At 56.5% G+C, this 21,944-nt stretch overlaps 1 protein-coding gene across 2 annotated transcripts in view; it reads left to right on the top strand.

The window, feature by feature from the left end:
* The first annotated feature begins 19,187 nt into the window (after window positions 1-19,187).
* The window catches only part of LTBP2 (latent transforming growth factor beta binding protein 2), a 73,007-nt gene continuing 70,250 nt past the window's right edge, over window positions 19,188-21,944 (top strand). For both annotated transcript variants that reach the window (XM_075425547.1, XM_075425546.1), the window contains exon 1: window positions 19,188-19,683. In XM_075425547.1, coding sequence (XP_075281662.1) covers window positions 19,232-19,683 — 452 coding nt within the window. In that variant the 5' untranslated portion in view covers window positions 19,188-19,231. The remainder of the gene's footprint in view (window positions 19,684-21,944) is intronic.

Here is a 21,944-nt window from a genome sequence, read left to right as displayed (position 1 = left end):
TGGCCACCAGAGGGGGACCGATAGTCGACTTGAGCTGGTCAGCTTTAAGAGTGGTCAACTTCAACTCTCTGGAAACCCAACAGTTACTGTTGTCTGGGTTTTGTTTTTGTTCAGCAGACCTCTTAGTCTAGCAAACGAGTTGGCTGGCAGATTCTCTTGCTGTGCTCCTACCCCCTAAACTGCAGCATATGAGAAGTAAGCATCTAGGGAGCATCGCCCAGTTTGGCACAATTCCCGGTCACACCGCTCCCCCTTGCGCTTTTGTTTTCCAACAGGCAACATATTTAAAATGCATGAAAGGAGCTTGGATTTACATATGTATGATTAACCTGCAGCAGTGTCTCTCTGGAGGCTCAGGACAAATAGCTTAGTAAAAATAATGTGCTTAATATGAACAAACAGCAGTAACGCTAACCAGATTAGATGTGTTGCCTCAAGGTTTGAGATACAGATTTGTCATCGGTTTGCCAGGGGTGAGGGAGTTTCAACGCATGGACCAGACAAGCAGAATTGAGTTTATGCACAGAGACAGCTGATACTCTCTATTTAGGGCTAAATGGTCTGTTTTTATTAACTGCAGGCACCACTAAGCTTTCCAGAGAGCCTGGGGGAGTGAAAGTTGACAAGAGCTTGGATGAGTTGCAGTAGATGATTGGAGCAGTGCAGCAGCTGCAGGGGCAGGAGGGAAAAAGGACGCTGTTACCACCCTCGGGGGCCAGCTGTCCTGAAGTGGTCCCTGCACAGGCAGTGCCTGCCTTGGACACTCGCCGCATCAGGTTGTTTTCGAGTGGAGGTGGCTTGGCCCAGCCAACCTTGCACTTTGCGGTTAGTGGTGTCAGTAGCCTGTTGGAAGTGGCCTCGGAAGGTGCTCTGGGAATGTCTGTCTATGAGTTAGCTCTGCTGTGCCTCAGCCCCTCTGGTTCCTCCTCCTGAGCAGGGCTGAGCTGCGATGTAAGTGCAAAGTGGCAGGGTTTCAGAGGAGCTGCATACCAAACACATTAGTGAGGTGTAATGCACTTGGTGCTGCCAAGCCAGCTCAGGCCTGAGGCTCTGACCTTGATGGAACTGCTCCCCAGCAGTGTGAGGAGCAGAGGGAAAGGCACCAGGTCAAACAGCAACAGCAGAGGGGAGGAAGGTGGTAGAGAGTCATGGGACTGGTGGTGTTGGACCCAAGAGGCATCTTTAGATTCTAGTGCGGAAATGCTCACGGACCAGAAAGCATCTCTCTGGCTGCATTTCTCAGCAGGATCCCTGATCCTCAGGTGCTCAGTTCAGCACTGCAGGTTTAGGATTGTGTGAAGAGGGAGGCCGTGGAGACGGATAGAGGACCAGAGTCTGATGCGAGGTTGTGTTGTTGGAGTAAAAGTTTACAAAAGGTGCAGAGGAAACGCACAGCTCCTCCTGATCCCTTTGTCTTGTTGAACAAGGTCAAAGCGGCAGCCAGCAGGGATTGAAAGGCAACAAGCATGTGGCTAACCAAAGCTGTCTGCTCCACAGATGGGCTGAGGAAAGCAAGAGCTTTCCTCCCTGTCCTCCTAAGGGCAGATAAGAGTGTGACATCGATCTGGATAATTCAAATATCATGGTTAAATAAGATTTAAAGCAAACAAACCTTCCTGCTTCAGGGCCAAAGCCGGTCTCTGACGGACAGGAGTTAGAAAGGAGCTTTCTTTCTGTTTCTCTTGAAGCTAGCCACTGACCTGTGCAGGATGCTGACCTGGAGGAGTGTTTGGCAGCTGGTGGCCCTAGGCAGGAAGAGGAAGGCAGAATCTGCTTTAATCCCATCATAGATGTCATGCTAATTAGGGTTGAGCCAATTTGATACTTGAATAAGGAAGAGGCAGATCCTTCACAGAACTGGCTGTTAAGAGCTTTCCAGAAATCCTCTCCCGTCTAGGGGAAGGCCACCCTCAGCATCCTGCTGTGCCCATAAGAGGGGCTGCACAGAGAAGGGGCTCTCCCTCGTGCACCGTGGTGGTCCCAGTGCAGCACCTACCACGTTCCCAGTGGGTGTATCAATGTAGAGTCCCACCAAATACAGTGAGAATTCTTTGATGTGTTTCCAGAGCATCTAGGTGTCTGCTGTTAGCCAAATTTCAGTAGTGCTGTTCTGCTCCCTGGACAGCTAATTTCCTTTGTACTCCTCTCTGAGCTGTTGGATAGATGTGAGGTGATGACAAAGCCTGAGCCTGGAAGGGAGCTGTGTTGCGGTGCTGGGTCAGGGAGCCCCAGCTCCATGTAACAACAGCTGTGTTCTGACGTGTCCTAGAGCTGGCAGACACACAGCAGGGAGAGTGTGCACTGCTCTGCGAGGCCAACATCTGCCCCGTACCCTTCTCAAGCCATGAACTTTTATCCTGTAGATAAAAGAGCACCTTTTTTCTTCCGTGGCCTCAGCCTAGTGCAGGTTCGATGAGGAGGAGGAGGAGGACGGTTGTCTCCTGAAGCCCGTCCTTGTTGAGCCTCATGGAGAGACGGATGTGGCTGTGGTTTCTTCTCTGCCTCCTCACCTTCAGCCCTCTTCCTGCATCTCATCCCCTGCCCTGTTCCCTTCCACTATTGCTCCTTCTCTGCTCTGTTTGCCAGTGTGGCAGGGGAGAAGACAAAGTGCCTTGATGCACGCTGGCTTGGCCTTCTCCAGAAACCTGCACAGGGAGAGCTCCCTCCCCCATGTTCTCTGGCTTCCTTTTGCCTTTCTAATCAGTCATGGTAATTTACCCTGGCACTGTTTGGCAGGGGCCATACCTTGGCATCATGAACAGCCAGGGTCAGCTGTCAGCCTCTGAGCCATGAGCCTAATGCAACGGAACAGATGTAGGTATTTTTTCCAAGTTTTCCCTGGGCAGCAGGATTAAAGTGTCTGTTCTCGGCTGGGGTCCCCAGTGTAGTCACTTCCCTCTGTGTTACACAACACCCTATTAAGGAGGAACAGCACAAACATGTTCATTGGGATCCCTTCCCCCAACCCTAGAAGGCCAAGGAACAAAGCTGAGGGAGGCTTCCAGAGGCTGAGGAGGTGCCTGCTTGGTCCAGGAGCCCTGAGATAATCCTGCCCAGGCATCCCCCTGTAAAAGGGCCCTGCCACTCTCCATCCTTGTGGTGCCAGTGGGTAAGAGGGAACACGGTGGGGGGGTGGGTAAAAGAGCAGTGAGGTCACATTCCTCTTAAATCCATCCGGCTGTGTGCAGACCCGAGTGGGTACCAATGGAGGGAGAAACTGGTGTGGCAGCACCCCTGCCAGGCTGGCGTCTGCGCTGCTGCCCGGGCTGGAGCCTTCTGAGCGCACGCGTGTGCGTGAGCAAACATGTAAACCAAAGGGAGTGATGAGAAACCCCAAGGGTTTAGGGTGTGCTCCATGGTCCAGGCAAACTTTCTTGCTTGAATTCAAAGTTGCCATGGCCTGAGAAGACTCTGGTGTCCTCTGATGGCTGCAAAGGTACTGAGGGAGCTTGCTGGAAGGAGGGAGGCAGCGTGCTCTCCTTCGCTGATCCTGGAGCGGCTGGCCGCAGAGAGGGACTATGGGCAGCCTTGGAGAGCAGGAGAGGGCTTCCCCAGCAGAGCAAAGGGAGCAGTCGTATCCATGTGAGCACACACGAGGCAGCTTCTGTTCGCCAATTATTTGCTTTAGTGACAAAAGACCATAAATGAACAAGGGAGTTAATTAGGTCCACAGCAGGCTGGGTTTGGAGACCTGCAGGGCTGAGATGTCTGGAGCAGGTTCAAAGGCGCAGGGGGGAGGAGAAGGCCCCGTTAGCTCTGCGTAGCCAGCAAAGGTGCTGCTGGTTCTGCCCCTCAGGGAGCGCTGTGAAAAACCATCTCTGACCAGATGGACGGTCTCCAGGGGGGTGAGAGACCCGCTCCTGGCAGTGTCTGTTTGTTCAGGCCCCTGATGGAGGATTTAAACAGCTTGTTAATCCACTCCTTTGCCCAGCTGCAGCCCCTTCATCACTGCAAGCGAGCCTCCCGGGCGGTGTGTGCAGTCATGAGCCAGCTTCTTCAGCCCTGGTACCCTCCATGTGCGGGATGATCCAGTGCGCTGTCGACAGGGCTGGGGAGCCCGGGGGCACGTTGCAGCTGTCTGGCCCATCTCTAGTAAAATGCTCGCAGCAGGTCCTTTCCATCTGCTTTGGCCCAGGAGTGACCCTTGAAAACCTCCTCTCCCCTGCAGTCGCCTCAGCAGATGGCGGAAAGCAGATGGAAAGAGGGAAATCTCCAAAGCTGCAGCAATAGAAAGGTCCGACCCCACAGTACCTCTCACCCCAGCACCCACAGGTGTTGGGTTCTTACAGTGCTACCTAACCTGAGCCTCAGCCTCCGTGTCCCTTCTCCCACTGCTCTGAGATCGTCCTGCTCCCTTCTCCGGACTTTGGTGGAGGCTCTGGATGGCATCCAGCTGGAAGAAAGCCTGCCCCAGCTCTGTGAGCAGAGTAGGAAGGGGCACCTCCGTTACGAGGGGAGCTCACAATACTGAGCTGAGGAACGCTTGTGCTCCAGATGACGTGTTTGTTGATGGGGTCTTGGAGCCTATGAGGGTGGGGGGAGGTGGGGTGCTCAGTTGCAGTGAATGACTGCAAACCACTTTGGGCAGGTGCTGTCTTGACTCCACTCCCCCTTGCACCCTGGATGCGTAAAGTCTGCTTTGGGAGGGGGCAGAGGGTCCTTTCCTTACCTGTAATCTTACCAGGCTGCAGGAATTCAAGGAGGCAGAAGGGCGGGCTTGGCCCAGGCTGGAGGAAGTTTCAGCTCAGCAAGGGTGTTTGGGACAGCCAAGCCCTGCATCGCCTGCCAGGCTGCACCAGCTGCTCTGGAGTCAGGACTCCAACCGCGACCAGACTTGGTCCCCGTTCCAGACTTTTCCTTCACCTCATTTGTTAGCGGCTTCGGAAGAGAATTCTGTGGCCGGTACGTGGAGGCCTGGCTGGGTTGCAGGGCTCCTGTCCAGCTGCCCTCGTTCAATCCTCCTCCCCGGCAGGTCCAGCTGGATGTGAGTGCTGCAAAGGTCTCGGGAGGAACGTACGGAGTATCCAGGTTATGATGCTGTTGCCCTTCCTCTCCAGGTGACAGCGGTGGTTGACTTGGACAGAGGACAGGCCCTTCCCATGACACAAGCGAGACAGACACCTCCTAGTACAGCACAGAGGGGCGAGGTTTGCCTTGCAGAGGTGGTTCACCCTGCTTTACATCAGGTACGATGCAGACAGCTTGTGAGAGACGACCCTTCCTCCTGCAAAATACCTTGTGCAGGCAGTGCGGACAAGAAGCAAGGAGCAGCCTGAACAGGAATATCAGAATGGTGGAGAGAAGCTTGGAAAGATCGCCAGGCCTGCAAATGCAAAGATGTCTAGGGGCCATGTAGAGGGGCTCCACTGTAACGTTTGGTACCATGCCCAGCCCGAAGCTCTAGCACCATTTAGTAGGCTGGACCAGCCTTGGCCCCGGTCTTGTTTGGCTAGATGGAAGCAGTTGACATTGTGTCCGGAGTACAGTATCATTGTCACTCTCTAATTCCTCCAAAGAGGTGTTGCAAACAGATATACATGTGTTGTAGCTGTACTTTGGATTTAGATTTGCCTCTGGGGACAGGCAGTGATAAGTGTTAAGAACTGTTTAGATCCCAGACTGTTGTGTTTCTGAACTGGTTTCTAGCAAGAGCAGAAGACATGAGGCTGCGGAAGAGGCTGCTTTCCCCACCAGAAGCATCCCAGTGGGCTGGGGAAAGACCCCTAGCTGGTGATGCCCTCTGAGCTGCTGGGGTTAATGACCAGGCTAAGGTTATTGGTAGCATTACCTGACAACTGCTAATTGGGTTTGCCCTTGTTCAGTGCCTGCCCCTGGGATTTCCCCTGGCAGCTGCAGGGGCAGGTCTAGGTCTGTGCAGGCAGGTCCCCCATGGAAAGAAGCTGCTGTGATTAGTGACCAGCGATGAATGAGAGGGAAAGGCATAGGAGGAGAAAGCTGCCAAGGCTTTAACTCCGGTGCGTGCAGAGCTTCAGCCCAGTTTGAATCTGCCGGTGCAAGGGGAAGGGTTCTTGGCCAGGCAGGGTGTTAACAAGCCAGAGGTGAGCGTGGGTGATGAGGATGGCCATGGCTGCATTGCATAAATCAGAATTAAAGCATCATAAAAAGCCTCTAAGGAGATGAAATGTCTAAATGTCATCAGCTCTGCAGAGATAATGAGAACCAGAAAAGCACTAGGAGGTAAAATGGCACAGACTGGTGAAAACAAGCTGATGGACCCAGTATCCTTGTGGATCTGCGCTGACTGCGGAGCCTGTGGGGGGGCAGCCATGGAGGAATCTGGTGTTTATGGAGGGGCTGTAGGGTTAAACCTCCTCAATCCTGGTGGCCATTGACTCTGAAACAAGAAAGTCTTCCTGCCAAATGATGTCCCTTGCCCACCTACCCATGCTTCTTCAGTTGCCTTGAACAGAAAGTAAGAAATGGAGGGAACCAGACCCATTCCCGCTGTGTTTGCGTGGTCAGTGCGAGTGAGGGGAACACGCTCCTTTTGCTCCGGGTTTAGCCTCTTGAGCACAGCCCTGTAATTTGGGGGTTGAGGGAGCCCCTTGGGGACTAGAGCCAGGAGGTGCAGCCAAGAGCGTTGTGTGGGTCCATGGGTGTCACATCCCCGAGAGAGGCACCCCCAGCTCCTCTGGTGGTGATCAAACCCATTGCAGCAGAGGTGGCCGACGGCCACTTTTGTTAGAGCTCAGACCAGAGTGAACAACACTGGAGCAGCTACCCAGGGACGCTATGAAGCCTCCATCCTTGGAGGGGTTCAAAAACCCAACCAGACACGGCCCTGAGCATTCTGGTCTGAATAGGGGGCTGGACGGGACCATCTCCAGAGGTCCCATCCCACCTCAACCAGTCTGTGGTTGTGTGGGAGAGCACTAGGGGATGCTCTCCACTGCCAGGACCACCTGCTTGCTTGCCCATGGCCGGAAGGCTCGTGGCTGGCTGAGGCAAGGACAGTAGGAGCCTGTTTCTTCCTTGCCTCCCCTGTGAAACCAGAGTGATGGGGTCCTTCACCATTCCCCTTCCCACGCTGCTCCTTGCAGAGCCCTGCAGAGCAGGAGTGCTCCTGGGCGCAGCAGAGACCTGTTGGAAGCCATCTGAGCTGCTGTGCCGGGCGCTCCAGTGGTGAAGCTGGCTTGTTTCCACTCCTCCCTGAAGGAGGCAGGGCTGTAAAGCAATGTGGAAGTTGGGCACCAACAGCCACTCGGCTGTCCTCAGCATTAGGCCTGAACCAGTGGGAGCAGGGACAGGGCTATTTCACAAAATAGCAGTGAAGTATCTGGTGGAGGGTTGTTTTTCTAGCTCCTCCTTGCTGGTGGCCTGAAGGTGAAGGGCAGGTGTTCGGTCTCTCCCCTTGTAGCTGTGACCCAGGCACGCTCCTTCCTCTGCCTGCAAAGGCTGCGCTGCCAGCCTCGGGAGAAGCTCTGTGCCGCCTGTGGGATCTCAGCCTGGATTAAGCAGCAAAGGCAAATCCTTGGCTTTGGGAAGACCACACTTGACCTCTGCGGAGTTGTGCTCTCCCGTGGGAGGAAGTGTTGGCTCAGCTGCCGAACAAAGTGCTGGCTGTCATGAGAAGGACCTGCCTGCCGCGGGGAGGGGGGGCTGGGGCAGGGGTCGGATTTGTGCTCTGGGGGAGGGAAGGGACAGCAAACCCAGTGACCTGGAAGGTTAGAGGTGACCAGTCCAATATACGGAGAAATGCAGAGCTACGTTGCCTCCTCTGTTGGTAAAAACACACCGTCTGTGATGGTCTGGGCAGATGGGCCCACTGACACATCCACATGCAAGAGTGGAATTTGCTTGATTGAGCAATTTGAGATCCAAATCATGTTTTGAATCCGCTTTCCTTATCTTCCAACCTCTTCTCCTCTGTCATGTCTCGCAGTGCCTCTCACTCTGGATTGCTGCTACCATCTTTGCAGGTTCTCCAGGTCTCGTGGAAGAAGTGTCCAGTAGCGAACTTGGCCCTGGCATGGGCATCAGACAGCGTTATATGTGCTCAGTGGTAGGTGCAGCTAAACATGCTTGATTTCCCTAAGCAGTGGCGAGTGTACAGCTCGCACATTAACTCAGACATTTTCTCCTACAGTACGCTCTTTGCTCTACATAACGTGGCTCACTCCAGTGCCAGAGGGCCCAGCGAGGGATATGGACAAACACAGCATGGGTGTGTGGGGTGGTCTCTTTTCCACTTTGTACCTGAGGGCTGAAGCTAGATGGTTCACCTGAGATCACAGAAGAAGCTTGCGTCAGAGCCAGGACTGAACTCAGGTCCCAGCATCATCATGGTGGGGCAGTGCCCCAGCCCTGTTGTCATGGGCTCTGTTTAGCAGTTGTCAGGTCTGCTGATGCTCTTCCATGTGTTCACCTAAGTCAGATTGCTCTTATTTCCAGGATATTTTGGGAGCTCTACAGCCTCAGCACCAGGCTTTTGAAGCAGGTATGTAAGGACAAAGAACCTGGCCAAGCGCAAAGCATGACAGAAACACATTTGCATCTGCATCGCTGCAGGTACAGTGTTGGAAGGTTTGGTGTTACCCCTGACCGTCACACCCTCGTCTCTCCCCAGCCTCCTCCTCTGAAGTGCTCTGAGCTTGGAATCGCTTTGAATCAGTGCCTCTGAAGAGGCAGCTCAATATTACTGAGAGCACGTGGGTTAGAGAGGGAAGAGATTCACCGATGAAAGAATCCAGGTCTGCCCAAGCCTCCAAAGGGCTGCAAAATAGGTATAAAAACATTCATAGTCCACTGCATTGCTGAGAAGTGAAGAGACTGATCCAGCTTGAAAGAAGTGTCTCCTTTTGTGCCACCTTTGCCAGTTCCTGTAGATATTTGTGCAGTTCTCAGCCACTGGATTAGCAGAGTGGTCTCTCTCTCCTTCAGGGGTGATGAGAGCATAGCATGGCAGGCAGTACTGCAGGACAGGGACGATGCCTTCACCTGCAGGTGAACCGGCAAAATGGAAGGAGATGAGGGGAGACTCTGCCAGCTGCCAGCCAGACTGTTGCGGGGAGAGAATGAGGGGAGGAGCAGTTTTGGAGAGCACATCTGTATCTAGCATTGGTTTGCTTTACTATCAGTAGAAGGATTGTTAATCAGCTGCTATGAGCTTAGGCCATCTGAAGATCTTGTGGGAAGTAACCATCACCACATTACCAAAGCTCTCCAGCATGCTGTGGGCAGAGCTGCCTCCTGCTCCATCAGCTTTACAGGTCTTCTGCGTCTCTTGCCTCTATGTCGCTCACACCCCGAAGTATCAGCTGTGCTTCTGTTGGCGAGGGACGGCTGGGAAGAGACCAAAATCAGGATATATTACTGAACACTTGCGTGGGAGGTCTGTTGTTAGCATGGGTGTGTGAGCTGCACATCTGAGAAACTACTACAATGAGAAGGGCTGTGCACGTGAAACAGCTTGGGGCAGCGGGCCACGTTCCTCCTTCAGATCTGCTTGGTGCTGACAAACCCATTAGTGGCAGCTTGATGCTGCTGCTGATCAGGACTTTGCTGAGAGCAAAAGCCCTGGAGGCTGTTGGCAGCCGAGCTTTGCACAGGACCAAGCTGATGGAGTCAGTTATTCCCCATCCCCAGTGCACGTGGTGCAGATTCCCAACCAATTTTGTGAGCGGGTGGTGTTTCTGGGAGATGTTTGGCTCAAGCCTAGGCTCAGTGCAGCTGCGTCAGCAGGTTCTGGGGTGGGAAGGGCACTGGATTTTGCTTCCCCATTTCCCTCCTACAGCCTTTCTGACATGGCTTCCTGGAGCGCTGGTGTCAGGAAGAGGCAGTTCAGTTTCTGGGGTGTGAGGGCTGAGGGGGGGGGGGTTCGGCCCAGCCTGCGTGGGGCGTGAGAAGGGCACTGAACCATCCTTCCAGCCCAGCTGCTTCCTCCACTAAAGCATCGAGACAGAGTCTCTGCCATACCCAGACCGTTTGGAAACATGTTGATAAACTTCCAAATGTCTATTTTACAATCCAGATGTGCTAGCCTTGGCTGTAAAACCCTCATCTGAAGAACAGGTGTGCTATAATGCTTCTAGCAGTGGCTCCAAAGCCAGCTGGAGGCTTGAACTGAGCCGGGGCCAAGGGGCTGGTGCCATATAGGATACGGATACCGGGGCAGGGACAGGTGAGGCAGAGAGCTGTAGGTCAGCCATAGTTCACCGCAACCCGGAGTCAGACTGTGAGCGAAGAAAGGGGCATGCCAGAACACCCTTCAGCCCCCAGCCTCTGCTCAGCAGTACCAGAGCTGTCTCAGAAGAGGCGGCCCTAGTTGCATGGGCAACTTGGATGCATCTGTGGGGTGCATCAGCCTTGGTTGGATGTGTCCTGGTGAGGAAGCACAGAGCTAGAGCTGGCCACCGGCCTCTCTGGTATAGTCTGTGGTCTCTCCAGCAGCTCTGTGGTCTGGAGGGCACTGCAGGTCACAGCAGCTCTCCGCCAGCATTGCCACGGGAACTGAAATGGAGCAGCTGCTTCCGTGGGCCAAACTTCACGTGTGCCTTTGGCCTGAAAAGCAGGCATCCCCCCGGGCTGGGAAGGTGTCCTGCTGCTGGGCCTGCATCTGGCTCCCAAAAACTGTGCTGGGGAGAAGCACGGTGCCAGTGAGAGGACTGGCAGCAGCAGTTGGCTGCCACAGAGGGGGGCACCAGCTGTCTGGTGTAGGGATGATGGCCAGCCGTGGATCCAGGCTGGCAGAAGGCCTGTGGATGATGGGGATGAAGCAGGGCACAAGGTGCTGATACCACACTGCCTTAGCTATGCGTGGTGCCTGCAGGCTCAGAGGGAGAGCCACGCTGATGGCCTAAACCCCTGTTCCCTAAATCCCCAAACTTGCTCTCACATAGGATTTTAGGTCCACTGGTATCCCTGGGCGATTTGTGTAGCCTAAAGGTTTTGTCAATGATGTTCATACCCTGCAGAGCCCTCACAGCGATGGCCAAGCTTGCAGGGAAGCAGTGCCTGACTGAGAGCAACAAGGCAGGCAGCATGGGTTGTGGGGGCAACTGCCTTCGCTGAAAGTGGGCAGCAAGGTGGGGGTAACTGAGGCCAGGGGGAGCGCTGAGGAAAGCCAAGGGTTGTATCAGTCCCGTCTCCTTATGGAACAAGAGACCAAAGTGGCATTCAGAGGGGCCCCCACAGACAGCACTTTCTCCTGCACCTGGGGTGGCCGTGGCCATGCTGTGTGCCCAGCCAGGAGCCTTCTGCATCTCCTCATCTCTTCTGGTGGGCATATGGCAAGCTGGTGCTGTTGCTTCATTCTGATCTGCTCTCAGATTGTGCTCCTGGCTTGTGTAAGTAGCTTTCCTGCTCCGTATCCCTGCCTGCCTGCCTTCCCCCTGCTCATCTGTGGCAGGAGCTGCCTGTAGACCAGCCTAGCTTGCACAGCCTTGGAGCAGGCAGTTCTGGCCTGCTGCTGCAAGGATGCTCCCTGAGGACACTGGGAGCTCCCCACCTCCTTCAGCCCTGTCACCCTCCAGGACACGCTTCCCATGGCTCGGGGATGCACAGGGCCAGGCTTCGGGAGGGAGGAATTACAGAATCACAGAATGTTCGGGGTTGGAAGGGACCTCTGGGTATCATCTAGTCCAAACCCCCTGCCAAAGCAGGGTCACCTACAGCAGGCTGCACAGGACCTTGTCCAGGCAGGTCTTGAATATCTCCAGAGAAGGAGACTCCACAACCTCCCTGGGCAGCCTGTTCCAGGGCTCCGTCACCCTCAGAGGGAAGAAGTTCTTCCTCATGTTCAGATGGAACCTCCTACGTTTCAGTTCGTGCCCGTTGCCCCTTGTCCTGTTGCTGGGCACCATTGAAAAGAGTCTGGCCCCATCCTCCTGACACCCACCCTGGAGATACTTATAGGCATTTATAAGGTCCCGTCTCAGCCTTCTCTTCTTCAGGCTAAACAAGCCCAGCTCCCTCAGCCTTTCATTTCCTGGAGAGCTTCTCTCCCACCTCCACGGTGCCAGCTGCCTTCTCGGCTGCCACCCCTGCCATCAGGGCTTGCCAGCCTCAGGGGAGCGCAGGTGGCCACCCGGGCTGTTGGCACTGCTGTGCCTTGCCTGCTCAGCTGGACTGAGAGAGAGGGGACGGGAAGAGGGAGGGGAGGCAGAGGCATGGCCTGAAAGTGCATGCCAGAGCTCAGCACAGAGGCAAAGGTAGTCATCAGCAGAGCGTACAGGCTTATGTTGTTCCTGCTTCTGCCCTGAGCTCCAAATCCAGTTGTGGGAGAGGCAGGAAAACCATGAAAGCCATCTTGGTAATCCTGTTGTGGATTTTGTTCTGCACCTGGCGTGGCCCCTGTCTGGGTGGGAAGTGGATGCTTCCCCATCCCAAGCGCCTTGCTCGTCTCAGAAGATGATGACCTGATGTGCTGTGGTGTGGAAAGGGGCTTTGCTCATGTTCTCTGAAGTTGTCCTGTGTTTATTTCCTTGTTAAACTCTCATTCCTTGTTATTCTTATTTCCTGTAAGAGCCTTGGCCCTTTCTTAAGGCTGTGTGCCACACCTATGTGTAGAGTGGGTGACAGCAGAGTCAGCATTGCAATTGGTGAGGGAGACCTCTGGCGTGTGGTGTCACCAGAGAGCTGGATTCCCAGCCTATGAAGTCATAGCTGGGAAATTGGGTACTCAGCCTAATCCCAATAATTACCCAATGGGACTGTAAAGTGTCAATGAACTAGTCTATTGCTTAATGACTGACTACTTTAGCTCTAACACACGCCACCTAATAATTGCCACTTTTTGCAGTTCCCCAAGATTCACCTATTAATAAGCTATTAAACATCCACTTGAAATCACTGCATTGTAATGAGCTGAGATCACTGCTCATGCAGCCCTTCCAGTGCCCAGATTGACAGGAAAGCACCTAAAGTCCTGCGATGGGGAGCAGGCCTGCAATTTCAGGACGGCAGAGTAATCCAAACTAAAATACAGATAGAACGCCAGTCCCACTGATCATTCTCATTTCAGGATCTACGTGACCATCATCAGTTTTCCTCTGGTATGCAAAGCTGATGGGCTGAAGGACTTCCAGCCCAAGCTCCTCATGCCCTGGGCAGTCAAGGTGAGGGTCTTAAGGAAGGAACAGGAACTTGAAGGAAATGAGTCGTTGCTTTTTAGGAAGACTGCTTTGGAATCAGAAGGAGGAATGAAACGACTCTAATCCCAAACACTCGGGAGAATTCAAAATTTGATTCAGGTTTGTTTTTTCTGGTCTTATTGTTGTTTGAGATAATGCAAAGGAAATGCAGTGCTTTTGAGAGAAGTTCGGTCTGGGAGGAATTTCTCAGGAAGAGCTTCCTCAGCACAGTCTGGGGATTGCCTGGTTTCTTCTGTCCTCGCTGTTGGGCTGTCTTGCTTGGATCTCTCTCTTCTCTTCCCCAGGTTGTGGGCTCCTTGGGAAGGGCTGCCTGTGAAGTGGTAGCAGACACCAGGAAGGGACTTTTCCACTGAGGAGAGCGCACCACGCTCCCTGCGTATCCTCGAGCTGTTATTCCTGCTTCCTTGTTCCCTTACAGTCTGTGACAGCCTGATGTTCGATGGCCACCTCAGGAAAAGCCTCCTGGCGTTAAGACCCCAGTGAAAAGGGGAAGAGAAGGTTATAGAAATTCACACTATTGGGGCCCTTTCCACACTCCTCTCAACACTGCCTGACCACGTGGGGGATGTTCCCTCTTTGTGGGTCACAGCCCTTAAAAATGGCAAGAGGTTCTGCTTCCTTTCTCTTTTCCTTTCCTCCCCTAGTGAGGACAGATGACTAATGAACACTCGGTTGAAGCCCCCCGTCAGGTTGACGTCCTGAGCAGGCTTGCTCCTGCAGGGAACACGTGATGGAATGGGTTTCCTGGTCAGGGCAGCCTCCACGCTCCTCAGGGATGCTCAGGCTTTCCTGGTTTCCAGGCCCCTTTCCCTGCCATGTGCAGTTCCAGCCGCAGGCATTGAAGAAGTGGAGAGGCCAGACCAGCCTCCTGGGAAGAGGGGAGATATCATTGCAAACAGGACTTCATTAATTATAAATGGACAGGTTCCCCTGAGCTGCTGTAGCTCTGCATGAATCACATTCTAGCTGAGGGTTTTTATTTTCTTCTCCTGAAGAGTTGCTGAAGGGGCTTGAAATAGTGTGATGGATAAATAAGGAACCATCTGTGCTCTGCAGCCAGCCCCACCAGAGCCTTTCTGCAGCAGCAACCCACAGCAACCTCCTCTCTGCCTCACTCTGCACTCCCATCCCTTGGGTTCTGCCATCTGGTCCTGCTCTCCACGTTTCCTCTTCCTAGCAGCATGTTTTCGTCTCCCATTGTAACCTCTTTTCCAGCGTGTGGTCTCAGCCCTTGGTAAAGCACGGATGCATGTTCAGACAACGGCACGACCAAAGAGTCCAGTTGTGGGACACTCACTTGGCAGGTCTGTGCCTCCCTCCTCCATCTCAGAGATGGTCCTGGTTAAATGAAAGCAGAAGGAACAATAAAACCAGCAAACCTTGGCTTTCGACTAGGAGGTGCTGGACAGTTTCTCTTCTGTTTTCTGACAACAAACTGTCACTTATATGCCTCTTGGCTGCCTGCTGGCATTCTCCTCACAGGGAGAGGCCAGGATGTACCCCAAGGGTCTGAGCGATGCACCGAGAGTGGGTGGAGGGGGATGGAGGGCCAGGCTGTGTGTCTGGCTGGAGCGGCTCCTCTGTCCGGTGGGAACGTCTCCTTCTATGAGTGCCATCAGCATGAGTGTGCTGAGCTGCGTGTATCTCATGGCAAAGGCGAGCAGTGGGAACGCTGTTCATGGAGGGTTTGCTGGCTGTGCTTGTAAATTCAGAAGCTGCTTTCTTGCCTCTCTGATGCCCATGGTTACAGAGGTCCTCTCCAGAGGTGTCTGCACTCCTGCCTTGAAGCTGCTTCTCCATCCAGCTCCCCAGGACTGCCATATCCTCCTTCCTGTTGTGAGATGGCTCTTTTTAGAGATGCTGTGACTTGTACCTCTAAAACGCTGCCTCCACACCCTGATTTTTAAGCCTGTGGGGCTGGCCAACCTTCCCCTACCCTGCAGCCCTGAGCAGGGGGGAGTGCTCCTTCTTCCTCTGCGGGAGCTGCAGGCAGCTCCTGAATCTGTGGAATGTGTCCCATCTGCAGCGTGTTAGGGGTCTGCTCACAGTGGAGGAAGAAGCACATGTGGGTTGTGAACCCTTCTGAAGAGGAAGAAAAGGGGCTAATTAATCTAAGGGATACAGTGCCAGGAGTCACATCTGGGGGCCAACTGGCCCTGGAAGCATGTCTCCCAGGTGCTACTCCCCCCTCTGCCCCGAGTGGGTCATGCAGGGCTGGTGTGGACCCAACGGGTAGAGGAATGAGGGTGTGAAGGGTCCTGGCGCAGAGGGACCCCCCATCAGCGCAGTCCTGAAGAGCCCCTTCTCCCTGTCCTTTGAGAGGTCTCAAGGAGATGTGAACCGTGACCATCTCTCCAGGGCACAGCCCACCTTGACCCCTGTGCCTCTGGCCCCATGGCTTCAACCCTCAGCGGCCCAAGCACCTCTTCTTCTCTGCCATAGCAGTGGCAGATGAGAAGGGCCATGCCATCAGCACAGTCTACCCTTGCTCCTCTCCCCTGCAGGGTCTACGAGCCCCTTGCTTTCTGTGCTGGCTCCCAGGTCTGCCTCATTCACCTTGGTGCCCTGGCCCTGGAAAGTATGGACTTGGAGAGGTGCTGCAGCTGCATCTGTCCTCAACCTCTCCTCTGGTGCCATCCCTGCTGCCTAGAAGCTCATGTGGTGAATTAAGGTGAGGTGAAGGCAGCAAAGAGCATTTTGAGCTGCCCACCTGCAGCTCACACCCCACTACCCTCCCAAGGAGCCCTGTGCTCCCTGCTGATGGGGGCTGGGCTCTTGGACCCCGCTTGCCGGCTTGCTGCCCCATCCTCTCTCCACTGCTGATGTCTCTTCCCAGGCACGGGTTTGATCTTGATGGCGAGCAGCCCGACGGTCCATGCTCTGTCTGTGTGAGTTCCTGAGAAAAGAGGTATTTCATGTTTGCTTGCTGAGCCCCCACTGAGCGGCACGCTGCAGCCCAACCTGCGCTGTGATTCCCCACGCTTCCCTTTTTCCGACGGGCTTGCTTTCAGGGATGGCCAAATACAAAACGAGCCATGGGGCGGGGAGGCAGCGTGCCCATGCCCGAGCACCTGCGCATCACCCACCTGCACCGGGGATGCTGTCGCTCCCCTCCCCAGGTGCCTGGGCCTGTGCCAGGGCAGCCCCAGGGCGGTGGGGCTGGGGCTTGCTGCCCTGGGCAGACCCCCGCTCTGCCGCAGCGCTTATGTGGGATCAAACAGCACCGGCAGGCCCCTGCGAAAGCAAAGGATCGGTTGCATGTGTGAGGCTGGAAAGAGCTCGGTGTCCAGCTCCGGGGGGGTTACTGTAAACACGGAGCGAAGCTGATTTGCGAAAGGATGCCAGCTCCCTGGGGCGGCCTCCACCACAGCCAGGGGAGGCTGCGAGAGGTACCGGAGGGCTGTCGATGGCTCCATTGGGTTTGCACAGCTCGTTCCCCAGCCCGGTTAGGGAGGCACAGGCTCTTGCAGCTGCACTGCCATAGGGGCCCTGTGTGCAGGCTCCTGTGGAGGTGCGGTCCCCTGGGCATGCCCTGAGTCTCCTCCCCTGGGGTGACCTGGCGCCTCCAGGGAGGAGGAACCCGCTTGCACCCTGAGTGAGCCTGCTCCGGGGTTGCCTGCCCTGGCTCTGAGCACTGCCCGGCTCTCAGCTGCTTTGTTTATGGCTTTGTTTATGGTGTTGATAATTTTCTCGTGTCAGGTTTAGGCACAAACATTCTTTCCACTGCTGCATAAGAAAGTAATTAGGTGAGGATGGAAAGGACATTCCTCTTCCTCAGAACAAAGAAATGAACCACAGTTGTTATCGGGCACTGCTCGGCGTCCAGGGCCACGCAAGCTCCTGCCCAAGTGGTGGCTCTGCCCCGGCGGGGCGGGCAGGCGAGCTGATGGCATCCCACGAAGTGCCACAGCACCCGCTGGCATTTCCTCCGATGCTCCTGCCCTGTAAGCCAGCTGCCAGCGCCAAGGTCAAAGCCCGAACCCTCTCAGCCCCGTTGCTCCCATCGCACTTGTTCACCTGCCAAGTGACCTCCCCTCTCCCTCGCTTGCAGGACCCCAGCCGGAGGTGATGTGCTGGGGTTCTGCCCTGCTCCAGACCCAGCGTGCTTTCAGGGGATTCATTCCCTGTGCTTCTGCTCCTTTCCCGGCTTCTCCACACCCCGGAGGGCAGGCAGCAGTGCTCCCATCCCAAGGACGGGACAGCTGTGGTCCAAGCGGGCCTGTAAGTCAAGGTGCAGTGGGAAGAAGGGAGCTGCAGCCTCTGGTTTCAAGTGGGAGAGGCTTTAGGAACACAGCTGCTGGGGAGCTGGACCCCTCTGCCATGAAGCTTTTGGGAAGCGGACGGCTCGGTGAGGGCCAGGGGAGGTGGCACCTGCAGTGGGAGAGGCTGGAGGGAGAGGAGCGTCAGTGGGATGGGGTGCTGTAAGGGGCTGGGGGAGCAGCAGGCACAGGAGGAGAGCCAGTGCTCTATGTTGCAGCCACCCCACACATCAAAAGGGACAAAAGAAATTAGATAAATTCAGGAGCTGATATGACAACTTGCCTTTTAAACCCAGCGGCTGAGCCGCAGCATCTGGCTGAAGGAGCCCCTACCCCGCGGGCTGCTGGAAGCCACGACGGTACACCCGAAGGACCGCTCTGTGGCACGCAGAGCTTCTCGTGTTCTCCCACAGGCATCCAGACACAGCGCTCGGGATCGGGATGTCAAGTGAGGTGCACCTTTCATCTGCCTGAGCTCGGCATGATGGAAACGGGTCGGTAAGTGCTACTGGCCACAGAACCCGCTGCAGGGACACACGCCAACCAGCATCTCCTTCCGCCAGCACCCGTGGTGCCCTGCTCTGCTTCCTTGCACACAGAGATGCGGTGAGAGGTCTTTAGCCACTTACCAAGCTCACAGACGTTGCTGTGGGCCGGAATGAGCCCACCCCAAATACACCGTGCTCCTGGGCTGGGCCAGAGCCTGCACTCCTCTGGGAGGATTCGCTCCCTGCCCGAGACGGCCAAGGACAGCAGAGATGTGGCAGAGGACAAGGGCAAGCTGACGTGTGTGGCTGAAACGGGATTTCTGCCCCCCTTTCCCCCTCCTCCTCCTCTTCCCTCAGTCTTTGCACAGAAAGCAGTCATTTCAAGTCATTCCTCGACCTCCAGGTGCCCACACAGAGCCAGTCAGGGGGAGGGATGGACATCTACTCTAACATGGTGGGTTATGTCTCCTGGAAGATCTCTCTTAGCTGAAGGACCCGGAGCTTTTAGGTGGGAAGGAGTTTAAAGCCCTGAGCCGGGTTTGACGGGATCTGAGAGCTCTGTAGCCAAGGAGGGTTGGTGAACGGGGCTCTCCCCGTCGCCGTGCCTTTCTCCGGTGAGATGCGGTCAAGAGCAGCAAGTGGGCTGGCGGTCTGATGCAGCTCCAGAAGTCCCAGATGCAGGGGGGGTCGGCGGTGTATTCCTCCGGCCTCCTCCCTCCCTCCTGTTCCGCGCCCCACGCGCCCGGGGCTGCCGCACCTTCCCCGAGCGCTTCCCGCTGCGGCGGGGCCGGCGGCTCGCTGCGGGCCGGGCTCCGGGGGGAGCTCGGGCCGGGCTCCGGGGTCCGGGCGGCGGCTGCCGGGCAGGCGGCGGCCGGGTCTCCCCGGCCAGGCAGGGGTTAAGGCTTCTCCGTTGTAGTTTGTTTCCATTTGCCAAAGTGGGTGTTGCTGGAATGTCTCCTCTCCCAAGGAGGGGGGCCGAGCCGTGTCCTCTGGAGAGGGGGGATGTCAGCATCAAAAAGACACAAAAGGGGGAGGTTTCCAAAAATAAAACCCTCCATCCCCTCCAGGCGCTGCCAGTGCCAGAGGCAGGCGCGAAGGTGCTCGGAGCTGCCTGCGGAGCGCGGGAGCTCGCTGGCAGCCTGGCGAGCGGGGCCGGCCGCCTTCCTCTTCCCTCCTCCTCCTCTTCGTCTCGCCCCTGCCGCAGGGGCCGCTCGCCAGCCCGCGCCCCCGGCCCCGGCGGGCGGCAGGTCCCGGCGGAGCCCCGGCGCGGGATGGGGCGGTGAGCGGCGGGGCGGAGAGCCGGTGGTCCCCGCCGGAGGATGCCAGCCGGGCGCTGAGCGCCCCGCGCCCCCCCCCCACCCCCGCCGACAGCATGCGGGCCGCCGCCAGCCTCCTCCCGCTCACCTTTGCCGTCCTGCTGGGCTTCGCCGACGGCCGGCCGGACCCCGCGGGCAGGCCGGAGCCGGGGAGCGGCGGGGCGGCGCGGCCGCGGGGCCGGGGGGCTGCGCTGGGGGCGGCGGGCGCGGCGCACGGCCTGTCCCCGGCGCCCGGAGCCCCCCCGCCGGCGCGGCCCCTCCCCGCCGCCCTCCACGTGGACCGCGGCTTCGCGGCCGCCGCGGGGAGCCCGAGCGGCGGCGACGGCCGGAGGCAGCGTCCCGACCGACGGCCGCCCGCGCCCCGGGGCCGGGCGGGGGACGCGGGGCTGGGTCCCGGCCCGGCGCAGAGTAGCGGCCGGGAGCCCCCCCGCCAGCGGCAGGGCAGCGGCCCGAAAGCCGGGGTCGCGTCCCGGGCGAGGGAGCCGAGCGGCAGAGGGAGGATGGCGGGGTAAGTCGCGGGCACCGTGCGGGATGCGCGCGGGGCGGGGAAGGGGGCTGCCGTCGGGGAGGCGGCGTGGCCGTCGGGCGCGGGTCGCGGGAGAGACCGGAGGGGCTCGCTCGGCTCTGCGGGACGGGGCGCGGCTGCTCGCTGCAGGTACCCGGGCTCTCGGCTCCTTCCCGCAGCCACGGGCCCCCGGTAAGGGCTTCGGCCGGCTCTGCCGGGGGTGGCTTCCTGCGGGCCGCCCGCAGGGCCGCTGCCAGCCCCGAGCTCTGGCTGCAGCCCTGCGGGGGGGGGGAGACCGAGCGGCCAAGGGTAGCTGCTCCGCTGCGAGGGGAGCCCGGAGCGGGGCCTCTGGCGTACCCTTTGGCCCGAGCACCCTCCTCTGCGGCTCGCTCTCCTCTCCCCCGTGGGTGATGCCCCTCGCTGTGAGCTCCTCTGCCAGCTGGGAAGGGCTGGCGGTGTGACCGACCCGTGCGGCAGTGAAATGTCTTCTGCTAGCGTCGGGTGGGGAGCTTTGCCGGAATGCAGAAGGCAGCTCAGCCTCTGAGGTTTCTCTCTCCCGTACTCACCTCCTTCCAAAATTTCAAGGCAGAGATGTTCCTTGTGCCACTCCGTGCACTTTCCTTCAACAAATCCGCAGAAGCACCCAACTTGCTCTTCTTCCGTTATGTTCGGCACATAAAGTATTGAACACCAACAGCTGTTCGATGGCAGGTAGGTCCTGAGTAGATTTTGACTTACCCAGCCCGTGTAGCCTTGGTTTGTCAGTCCCCCCAGAGTGAGAGTCTTGGGAAGATCCAGTCCTGCTCAGTCGGATTTGGGCTTTTTTGGGCTCGGTAAGTTTTACCCTTTCGACAGTGAGAGCGTTGTCAGCATTGCCTTGGGATCACGTGGTGGTTCAGTTGGATTTGAATCACCTGAGATGTAGCCAGTTTCTTTTCAATGCCTACCCTGAGTAGTCTCCACCAGGTTTTTGGGCTGCAGCTGCCTCCAGCGACCACAGAAGATCCTCGCTGCTGTCAGAAGCAGACAGGCAGCCCCAAGGTTCGCGCTACGTTCAGAAGAGTGCTGAACCTCTTTGCAAGTAGCTTTCTTTCATCTCTTAATCAAGGGATGGTTGGTCCAATACCTGCACGCTGTTGACCTGTTATCAGCTAGGTTTGGCTTCCCGGGGTATCGGAGAGTGCCGCTGCCTACAGGCTTAGAGGGAGGAGGAGCTGTGCCTTGGTGCTGAGTTCCCCACACAGGCTGTGCTGCGCTCTCCGCCTCTGCCCTGCCCTGGAAGACGAGGGCTGGGGATATGGGGCTTGCTTCGGTCCCCAAGAACTTGAACTCTAGAAAGTACATGTAACGGCTTGTCGTCAGTAGCTTTCCATCTCTTCTGGAGTCTAGATCGGCACTTTCTAAACTTGTCTATGACCTGCTGTCTTCGGAGCTTATGAGAAAGCCTAGCTGAAATAATTGTCCGTGAGTAACCGCATGGCGTTACTCCTCATGGAAAGCTAGTTCCTGCTGCCTCCAGCCATTTGGTGAGACTCCGTCCTTCCACCTCATCCATCTTCTTACGCTCCTTGCTCCACTGGACACATTTCCATCCAGGAAACTCAGGGCCCCTAAAAAACTTCATTTCATGGTGTTTCATTTTTTTGCCAGGTGGGATGTTTTCTGTTCTGAGCTCCTACTACTCTCTAGTATGACAGCCTTCATTTTCCCTTACTCAGGTATCTTTTCAGGCTGCGCTAGACCTCGGCGCTATTTATTTATACAGTTACTTTGGCTTAAAATCTCAACTCCTGCGTGGGTTGCCTTTCCTGATTCCCCAGTCAGAGTTCTCTGCTGGTACCTCCAGGGGCCTCGCACGTCTTGCAGGAGCTGGGTTTTAGTGTTTTCTCCTGGAGGCTCCTTGTGCAGTGGCTTTTGACACCACAGCAAATACCACAGAAAATGACTGTCCTCTAACACTGAGTGAGGAAAACAATCCAGCCCCCAAAGCATCTCTGCTTTGCTGTGCTCTGCTTAACCTGCTTGTTTGCCTGCCCGCCCCCCCTGACTGGAACGATTCCCCCCCTCCGGAGTGTCATGGAGTAGGGAGCTCCCAAGCCCTGAAGCATGCCAGCTATGGCTGTACTTGTGTGCTGGATGCTTCCCTAATTTGGGCTGGCCAGTCTGGCTGGGAGGACACTGCAGGCATCTCATTCCATCTCTGTGCCCCCCAGGTATGTGACTCCCCTCATTGCTCTGCCCCATGGCTTAGAGGGTGGGTCCCA

This window comes from Opisthocomus hoazin, chromosome 7 (assembly GCF_030867145.1).
Source record: "Opisthocomus hoazin isolate bOpiHoa1 chromosome 7, bOpiHoa1.hap1, whole genome shotgun sequence".
Classification (NCBI taxonomy): Eukaryota; Metazoa; Chordata; class Aves; order Opisthocomiformes; family Opisthocomidae; genus Opisthocomus; species Opisthocomus hoazin.
The sequence above is the reverse complement of the archived record's forward strand: the minus strand, read 5'-3'. Positions and strand labels throughout refer to the sequence as shown.